This window comes from Penaeus monodon, chromosome 13, assembly GCF_015228065.2.
Source record: "Penaeus monodon isolate SGIC_2016 chromosome 13, NSTDA_Pmon_1, whole genome shotgun sequence".
Lineage (NCBI taxonomy): Eukaryota > Metazoa > Arthropoda > Malacostraca > Decapoda > Penaeidae > Penaeus > Penaeus monodon.
The window spans coordinates 142,521-152,520 of record NC_051398.1 but is presented as its reverse complement, the minus strand read 5'-3'; the positions used below and the strand labels follow the sequence as shown (position 1 = coordinate 152,520).

The 10,000-nt window shown below is 45.9% G+C and overlaps 1 protein-coding gene across 2 annotated transcripts; it reads right to left on the bottom strand.

The window, feature by feature from the left end:
• Nucleotides 1–1,461: 1,461 nt before the first annotated feature.
• Nucleotides 1,462–3,526, bottom strand: LOC119579991. 2 transcript variants are annotated; one of them, XM_037927833.1, is made up of 3 exons: nt 2,904–3,526; nt 2,512–2,604; nt 1,462–1,724 (listed from the first exon to the last, which is right to left on the bottom strand). In XM_037927833.1, exons 1-3 carry the CDS (start codon nt 3,486–3,488, stop codon nt 1,494–1,496), a joined length of 909 nt encoding a protein of 302 aa, XP_037783761.1. In that variant the 5' UTR covers nt 3,489–3,526; the 3' UTR covers nt 1,462–1,493. The 2 variants fall into 2 exon arrangements, with proteins under 2 accessions (XP_037783761.1, XP_037783763.1); XM_037927835.1 differs by having other exon boundaries at nt 1,462–1,697.
• Between the last annotated feature and the right edge of the window lie 6,474 nt (nt 3,527–10,000).

Here is a 10,000-nt window from a genome sequence, read left to right as displayed (position 1 = left end):
GACTAATTTTTTTTTATGTCAAGCATCAATAATATCATTATTTTACATAAATTTCTTCTGCTTTAGCTTATTTACAGACGATACATATCAGATCGTATAATGAGAAACATATTTCACAAGAAGACATATACTCTCAGAAATATACTTTGATCCTCTCATGCTATTCTTCCATTTCACAAGGTATACAATTCCTAAAACACAATTATAAAAAGAGGATGGCCATAATAGAAATAAAAAGGTTTTCCGGAACTTCTACACTGCCTATAAAATAATATCACTCAAACGCCATTAATTTAGACAATTAAAGAGTGATGCATTTAAAAATCCAACTTCTCATTTTATGACCTGACTCTTCAAAAAAAAAATCTATAAGTACCATCATTTTTTTTCCATACTTATTAGTATAAGCTTCAATCCAAAGTATTACTCGATTGTGTGACAAAACCTAATCACTGCAGAATCACAGGTAGCTTGTGAGTCACCCACACATGGATGAATTTCCACTTCTAAAAAAAAAAAATTAAAAAAAAATAAGAAGAAAAAAATCAAGAGAAAACAAATATCCACTAGATACCTCTTCTAAAAATAAAGAATCTCAAAACAGAGCAAAAAAAAAATCAAGAGAAAAGAAAAAATCATTTCCTCTCATGACCTCTTCTAAAAAAAAAAAAATCAAAATATAAAAGAAGAAAAAAAAAACGAGGAAAGGGAAAAATAATCTCCAGTAATAAGCCTTCCCTAGTATCCTGTATCACAACCAATCACCAAGCTACATGTGGTGGAACAGTCAGGGTCACTGTCATCGCAGCACAAACCAAGGAATTACAGGCACGAGTTAAAGGTGTCAAGGTATGTAGAGAGGGGAGTGTGTCTGCCACGTGTAGAAGCCCCAGCGCCCCACACTGGCTACGTAGATACAATATTGGAGGTAGATGCTTAAGAAACCCTCGAACACATCTCACGGACAATAATTTACGTTTGACAAGGGAAGCGGAATATGATGTTCTACTGAGTGCATAAATATAGTGTTTGCTTTCAGCTACTAGAGTATTATCCATAGAGATTCTCCGTATCGTAATCACTAACATTAACTTTGGTCTAATTATGTCTTACAACATAATTTTATTTTATCACTATATAATGTAGGTCATCACAGATTTCCAAGCAAATGTAAGCCACGTTGGAACCTGAATAATTAGCATCATTAGACGAATATTCAAAATATTGGAAGCATAAATTCAATAGCACTGACAGACTCCTTTTTATCTTTCTGATATATATATATATATATATATATATATATATATATATATATATATATATATATATATATATATATATATCAGAATACCAAACACATTTTAGCTGCAACAACTAATCAAATTTTCACAATTCCCACAACTGGTATCCCCATCACATCACTGACTCAAGCTACCCCGCCCACCCACCCACTTCCCCACCCACCTACTCACTCACTCAAAAAAACTCTCAGACTATCTGATGACCGACTTCTTAATCTTGTTCTGGACGTGTCTGCAGCTCTGTCGAAATTCTCTCTTCCACACGGAGATGATCCCCGCGCGGTTCTTGCTTCCGTCGGCGGAGGAATCTGCTCCTGCTCCTCCTCCTGCTCCTCCTCCTCCTCCTCCTCGGCTGTTCCTCCGGCACCTCGCCCCGTCGCGGCCTCCGTCAGCCTCCTCCTCGTCAGTGAAAAGGACGGAACACTAGACAGGTACAGGACGGGGTGGAAAAAAAGCACATGGCTTCGGTTAGTGGTTAGAAAAATCGATGACTTAAAATTGGGATTTTTTTTTCTAACGACGTCTACTACAAGGAAAAAAATATCTGTGACGTCAACCAAAAAAAGAGATATTATTCATTTCTTTATTAATGATGGAGTCAAAGGCGTTTGGTTACGAAATTGTAAATATCTGCAGACATTTCTTTTCTCGACTTTAGTAAAAATGCTCTGCCACCGTTGCAACTTGTTATCCAAGTCATGTTAAACTTTTGATAAATAAGCATATTATCACTAAATACAACTACATTTCCCCCTACACCTGATCTTCTTTGTTAATAGCAAAGATTAATGGATCTGAAACCAATTAATTCTGGTGTTAATAGTAATTGCATTATTTCAGGAGATAATAATTATAAATCTAAAGAATATACGAGGGCAATACTACCGGTTTGTGTGTGTGTGTGTGTGTGTGTGTGTGTGTGTGTGTGTGTGTGTGTGTGTGTGTGTGTGTGTGTGTGTGTGTGTGTGTGTGTGTGTGTGTGTGTGAGTGTGTGTGTGAGTGAGTGAGTGAGTGAGTGAGTGAGTGAGTGAACGCGCGTGTGTGCATACGCGTGCATGTTCATGAATATACTCATCCGTACAGTACAAATACAATCTACAGTCACTAACACTAAACTATTACAATACTACCACGAATAACTGATTAACTAAACAACATCAAACATCAGCAATATCCTTAACATTTCCAATAAACTCCAACTCCAGCTTACCATGTAGTGGAGCTCTCTCTGCCTTGAATGTCCAGAAGAACCCTTTGGGAATATTGGAGTGGCATAGATCGGCTCCTCACCGTGCCTGGCACCCTGGTTTTATGATACCCAATATGAGATAAGTCTGCATGGATAAATAGTGTGTATTTATTCTAATGAAAAATACGGATATCGTGTAACAGAACTGATAAGAAGAATTGTCATTACGATTTTGTGATACGGATTCTAGAGCAATGTATATCCTTAGGGATATTTTTAATATTAATAAATATCAAGTGAAGGGGTTTTGTGTTTTATACTAGGTACAAAATGACCACAGTTATTTTTCTATCGATACTTCGAGAATAATAACATGGAATTAAAAAACAATAATAAATATAAAATGGACTTGCCTTGTAAAGCGTCTCGTCACTCATGCTCCGCTTCCTGAAGAGAGCCGACAGCGCCGTCGGACTCGCCGTCGGGCAGTGGATGAGGGAGGACGGCTGGTCGTCGCCCGCCGTCGGGGAGGACGTCCGCAGGTTGTACGTAGAGTGGGCCGTGAGCCTCAGCGCCGCCGCGGGGACCTTCAGGTGGTCGGAGTCATTGCTGCCGATGCTGTGGCCGCTCGAGAAGGACTTCGAGGTCGGGCTGAGCTCGATGTCCGACGCGCCGGAGTGCAGGTCGTGAGGGCTGCTGGTGCAGCTCCTCGGATATGCGTGGTGCCCCTCCTGGCTCTCGAGGGTGTTGTACGAGCAGTTCAGATGCACGCGGCCGTTGGCCCTGGCCCCCGCGACGTCGCTGCTGCTGCCGCCCAGGTCCTGCGGCGCCCCGTCGGCCTCGGCATTCTGAGGGGGCGCCGGCGGAGGCTTCTTGGGTCTGCGGAGGCTGTAGCGGATGTGCGCCTGACGCTGGAACTCTGACGTCATGGCTGCTTCCTCGTCTTTCTCCGGGCAAGAAAGCGGATCAACCATGGAAGCCCTCTTGGCCTTGGTCATGATGTGGGGAGGCTTCGGCGCCACCGAGGGCTTCACGAGCTCCCTCTTGGACAGGTCGCTGTTGCTCCTGATGGGAGGTTTGATGTCGAGCTTCTTGTCACCTTTCTTCTTCTTGACCGGCACTGCGTAAACGGGCTCTGGGGACGCGTTCAGCTTCTCACTGCTGGACACGGAGCTCTCCCCCACGCTGTCAGCGCCCTCCACGGCCTCGCCCGCACTCCGGGACACCTTGCTGTTCTTGTAGATGTCGTAGGCGAAGGTCCTCGGCGGCTTCTTGGGCGGGGGGCCCACCGGGAGGCCTTCCACTCCGCATTCTCCGAAAAGTCGAACTTGGATTCACCGGCGCTTTCGCCTTGGTGCGGCTGGGGAGAGCGCGCCCCGCCCTCGAGCCTGGAGGCTGCCCGCTGGTCGCTGTCATGGAGATGCGCCTTCACGTCGCCAGGAACTATTCTATTCTCTCCCTTACTGGCTGCCCCGAGAGGAGCCTCCACCGGGGACGCCCCCCTGCTGGACCCTGGACTAGAAACGGACGTTCTCTTGACCCACACGGGCGAAGCATCGGGCGCCGTCACTGGGGAGCTTTGCCTCGATCTGTCGGACAGCCTGCTTGCAGTCAGGGAGTCGGAGGACCTGTGTCTGTCTGTCGCAAGCAACTGCGCGTCTCTAAAGCCATCTGGATGAATGCCATCGCTCAGCTCGATCTCTGCAAGCATGCGTGTTTCATGGATGTCAACTGACTTGCGGCCCTCAGCACGTAAGTGACTAGGAGACCCTTCATCCTCGGACAAAGTGTGCTTGTGTGCTTGAGGCGCCTCCCCCGGCGGACCCGGCGGGGACGGGGCCCTGCTCTTCTTGCGGGGTGTCAGCCCTGCTCGCCGCCGCGGCGGTCGGGCTGGAGGCTCCGACGAAGTGCCGGTCGCCGGGGGACTGGCGGACTCACCGCCGTCCGCTACGCTCATTTCAGCTTTCGAGGCTGCAATATCCGCCACTGCTTTTGCAATCGCAGCGGTTGCAATCACAGCATCTGAGGTTACTATATTCACCGACGTCGGTGATGTCTTCCCATCCGAAGAGGGATACGCTGCTTTTATCTCAATCTTCTTGACACTTGTGAATATTTTTTCTCGGTCCTTCCACTTGTGCCTCTTATCCGGCGCCGAGACAGGCAGGACCTGCTGCTTGTCCTTCTTGGCCGGGGCAACTGCCTTCTCCTTCTTGTTCTTTAGCTCCTTTTCAGTCTTCGACGTGAAGCTGAACTTCCTAAGAACATTGGGCTTTTCCTTGTTTCTCATGTTCTTCACCACCGTGGCCACGAGTTTCTGCTTGCCCTCGAAGGAGCACTCGATTTTGGAATCCTTGTTGTTACTGAACAGGTTATCGCTGCTCTTCTGCCTCATGGCCCTCACGAGGACATCCTTGTTCCAGATGTTTTCTTTGGCTTTCGTGACGCCGCCGCCGCCGCCGCCGCCCTTCTCTCCCGCACCGACATCCTTCTCAGCGTCTCTCGTTATGATGAAGTTCCCGTGAGACCTCGAGCGCGCGTGGCCGAGAGCCTTCTTCCTGTCGTGCTCGCCCAGGTCGCCGTTAGCGTTCAGGGCGCCCCCTCCCTCCTCCCGCCTGTTGTCGAGGCCTCCTTCCACCGACTTGAACACGGGGATCCTCCGCACCACGCTGGGCTTCCCCCCGACGCCGCTCCCGTCGGACACCCTGCGCAGGGGCGTGTCGACCTCGTCCTCGGCCCCGCGCTCGACGAGGTTCAGCTCCGACGTCCCGATCCTCTTGAGGTTCTTCTTAGGAGAGGAGGAGGAAGAGGAGGAGGAGGAGGACGTGGACGCCGACCGCAGGCCCCGCGACCCGATGAAGGCCGGGGACACGATGCCGGCCAGGAACGACCTGTTCTTGGGCGCCGCCTCCTCCGCCCGCGCCGCCTCCTCTGCCCGCGCCGCCGACCGGCTGCCCAGGTGCTTCCTGACCTCCTCCCTCGTGTCCAGGAACCGCTCCGACGGCTTCCTGTCCTGCGGCGCCGACGGCCACGCTCCCTGGCCGCCGCTGACCGACGCCGACCTCAGCCGCAGAGGAGACGTGCTCGTTTTGGGCGTGGGCGCAGGGGCGTGGGCGGGGGGAGGGGGGGTGGCGGGCGCTGGGGCGTCCTCGTGGAGCTGCTCGAACCGGCCCTTCATGGCCTGCACGCTCACTCGCGCCTCCACCGCCATCGTGAAGGGAAGGCTGCGGCCTGCAACGAGGGGCAGAGTTAGTGGCAATGCTCGCGAGCTTGCGGGGAGGGAATTCAGCTTTGGACGGTCTGTTTGTCTATGAATGAGAGAGGGAGAGAGAGAGAGGCGGGAGAGAGAGAGAGAGAGAGAGAGAGAGAGAGAGAGGAGAGAGAGAGAGAGAGGGAGAGGGAGAGAGAGAGGAGCGAGGGAAAAAGAGAGAGAGAGCGAGAGAGAGCAGAGAAGGGAGGGAGAGAGAGAGAGGGAGAGAGAGAGAGGGAGGGAGAGGGAGAGAGAGAGAGAAGGGGGAGAAGAGGAAGAGAGAGGAGAGAGAAAAGAGAGAGAGAGAGAGAAGAGAGAGAGGGGGGGAGGGGAAAAGAGAGAGAGGAGAGGGAGAGAGAGAGAGGAGAGAAGAGGAAAAGAGAGAGAGAGGAGGGAAAAGAGAGAGAGAGAGGGGGAGAGAGAGAGAGAGGAGAGAGAGAGGGAAGGAGAGAGAGAAAAGAGAGGAGGAGGAAGAGAGAGGAGAGAGAGAGAGAGGAAGAGAGAGAGAGAGAGAGGGAGAAAAAGAGAGGAGGGAGAGAGACGGGGAGAGAGAGAGAGAGAGAGCGGAGAGAGAGAGTGAGGAGAGAGAGAGAGAGATTGGGAGAGAGAGGAGAGAGAGGGGAGGGGAAAAGAGAGAGAGAGAGAAAAGAGAGAGGGGAGAGAGAGGAAAAAGGGGGCGGAGGGGGGCCCCCCCGGGCGAGGCGCGCGCTTTTGTGTGATGGGTGTGGTGTGTGGGTGTGTGTGTGTGGTGGTGTGTGTAGGTGGTGTGTGGGTGTGTGTGTTGGGCGTGGTGTGTGCGTGTGTGTGTGGTGTTGTGTGGTGTTGTGGTGTTGTGTGGTGTGTGTGTGTTGTGTGTGTGTGTGTGTGTGCGTGCGTGTGTGGCGTGTGTTGTGGTGTGTGTGTGTGTGTGTTTTGTGTGTGGTGTGTGTGTGTGTGTGTGTGTGTGTGTGCGTGTGTGTGTGTGTGTGTGTGCCGGAGTGCGTGTGTGTGGTTAAGTGACAGTACAAGCCACAGGTTACGATAAATTTGCATATATTATATTCATCAAAGCTATCTGTTAATCATTAACATCAATATTCATAAGCTTCTACTACTTTTACGTTCAAGGACTTTAAAATTATGAAAAAATAATAAATAAAGAGACTAGATAAAAGTTAGCCAACAATAATAACACAAAAAAATATAATAAAAAAAAATACATAGTAATAGTATACTTATAATACTAATAACAATACTAATAACAGCAACCACAATAATAACAATAATAACAATAACAATAATAATAATAATAATAATAATAATAACAACAATAACAATAATAATGATAACGGTAATGATGATAATGAAGTTGAAGATGACATAACAAAGACAAAAACAACAAAAATAGCGATAACAACCACAATAACAATAACAACAATAACAAACATTGGTGACAACAGAGCTTGTAACAATAACCAGAAAAAATCAATAAATCACAAACAAACAAACAAACAAACAAAATAATCATCCTTGCTTAGCTATACATCTTCCCAAATTGCGTAAAAAGAAGAAGAAGAAGAAGAAGAAGAAGAAGAAGAGGAAAAGGAAGAATAAGAACAAGAGGAAGAGGAAGAAAAAGAGGAAGAAAAAGAGAAGCAGAAGAAGAAAAATAGGAAGAAGAAGGAGAATAGGAAGAAGAAGAAAGGAAAACGAAGGAAAAAGAAAGAGAAAGAGAAGAAAAAATCGCAATAACAGCTGTAAGAAAAGAGTACATCCCATTAGCTGACGTAACAGCCGATGGCCGTTCAAATCCCGTGGTTAACCGACGTCATTAACAGCCTTCGTTAATTGCAAGTTGCGGCAGAGCGTTGAACCCCTGACAGAGGCCGATTGCAACTGCGCGTGCAACTACAGTTACCGGGTTTATGGTCCCTGGTTAGGGGGGCATAGGGGGGGGGGGTATGGCTGGTTTGGGTGAAACTGGTTGGCTGGTTAACACAGGCGCGCGCACACGCACGCACGCACGCCATAATAGAAAGAAAATAAAATAAAAGGACTAAAATAAATAAATAAATGACAAATAAAAAAAAGTAAAAAAAAAAAAAAAACACAACTAAACCAAACCACGTTTATTCTAAAAAAAAAGAAAAGAAAAAAAAAGAAAAGAAAACGATAAAAAAAATAGAAAACGGATGACAACAATGAAAGAAAACGGACTATTGCGTCATTTAAAAAATGTATTACAAACGCTTTCACATTCCTTTTAAATACAAATCAAAAGAACAAAAGAAAGAAACAACGAAAAAAAAGGAAAAGGGAAAAAAATAACAATAGATGGAAAAGAAAAGAAACGAAAAAAAAAATAATTCGAAAAAATAAAAAAAAAAACAAATTGAAAATTTAAATGGAACAGTAAAGAAAAAAAACACACAAAAATAACAAGAAAACAAACTAAGAAAATAAGAAATATACTTAAAAACCCGTCAACGAAATCAACCATGCAATGAGGATCAACAAGACAAGATTGCAACCAAAAGGTCTAAGATTCTGCGTTTAATTTCCTACTCGTGACGTCACTACTACCATTCATTTATTTTGAAAACCTAAATAAAACACAATTCAATCAAATTTCCAATAAATTATTTCTCGTATATATATATTTCCATCTATATTTCAATAAATTCCTCTTACTTTTATTGATTCTCATTCCTCTCTCGATAAAGTTTTGCGTTTATTTATGAAAGACATTTTTTTTTCTTACGATAAACTAATCAGACCTATAAGTAAAGACGTCCGTAACAGAGTACAGAAAGGTTGCGGTTTACGTTAGCCGTTCGTACGTTGCGTCACTGAGCGCGGGAGCGTGTCTGTAATAAACACACACACATACAGACAGACACAAACGGAGACAGATTTAGATATAAAAAAATAGATATATGGATTTAGATTATGGACACAGATACAGACATAAAGTCAAACTGACAGACAGTCACACGTGCTGTAGACACGTGCACACAAGCGCAGACACGAACACATACACACACTCATCCCCCCCCCTCTTATCTCTCTCTCTCTCTCTTTCTCTCCCCCCTCCCTCCCCCTCTCTCCCCCCCCCTCTCTCCCCCTCTCTTCTCTCTCTCCTCTCTCTCTCTCTCTCTCTCTCTCTCTCTCTCTCTCTCTCTCTCTCTTTCCTTCTCCCTTCCTCCCCCCCTCTCTCTCTTTTTCTCTCGCTCTCCCTCTCTCTCCCCTTCTCTCCCTCTCCCTCTCCCTCTCCCCCACCCCCACTTACACCGCTTCTTCCCGAGCTACAAAGCGGTGATACATCCTCTTTCCAATTCTCTCACTCTCATGTATATTCCTCCACTTGGCGCAGAATCCACCCCAAAGGCGGCCGAGGAATCTGTGGTTTAGCGTTAACTGTCACGCTGCCACGCGGACGTCGCCTCAGCGTGCAAAGGCTGTAGTTTTGTTGTTTGTCTTTTCACTAAAGGTTGTATCCTTATTGCTGTTGTTTGTATTTTAAGCTAAGTTTGTATTTTTGTTGTTTGTAGTTTAAGCAAAGGTTGCATTTTTAAAATCTAAGGCAAACGTTGTATTTTTTAAATCGAAAGCAAACGTTGTATTATTTTTTTTAAGCAAAGGTTGTATTTTCTTAGTCTGTTTTTTTTTTTCAAGCAAGGGATGTGTTATGCTGCTGTTCTTCTAGGATATTTGTTGTCCTTTGTCTTGAAGGAGGTCGCTGGTAGTGTCAGTTTATAAATAGAAAGTACTTGGGACTTGTCGTTAGTATAGAGAAGGAGATTAAATCTAACATATTTTGTACGAGTCATACTTTTTTTTTTAACACTGTCATAAGAATATCTGTTTGTATCTATACTGATTTTAGTGTGGGGTTGTTATTTACGTCATGTGGTTTGCCAGTTTATGGTCTTCCATTGTTTTATTTCACTTCTGTAATATATATGACACGTTAGCCACTTTCTCCTAATCTGAGGTTTTGTTAATAACCGAATGGAAATTAATCTACTTTTTTCTCCTATCAAACTAATATCTTTATCAGTTTATCTACGGGAAAATGAAGATTTATAAGCAATATACAGATTTCACTCATCTATCATCGTGGTACATTAAGCAGCTGATTCTGAATGACTGGCTGTCACGAAGGAGGCCAGAGTGACACCATCCTCATAAACAGCCTCCTCGTGACAGCCTTCCAAAGCGCAAATGAGGGCGGAGGTCCTTTAAGCGCGGCCGAATTTGGAAGGTCCTCGGGAGGCCCTT

Coding starts and splice junctions, on each gene's coding strand:
- LOC119579991 (XM_037927833.1), bottom strand. CDS start 3,488: ATGACCAAGGCCAAGAGGGCTTCCATGGTTGATCCGCTTTCTTGCCCG. Junction 2,605..2,903: donor GTGACGAGACGCTTTACAAG/GCAAGTCCATTT, acceptor TCATAAAACCAG/GGTGCCAGGCACGGTGAGGA. Junction 1,725..2,511: donor AGAGAGAGCTCCACTACATG/GTAAGCTGGAGT, acceptor GTACCTGTCTAG/TGTTCCGTCCTTTTCACTGA.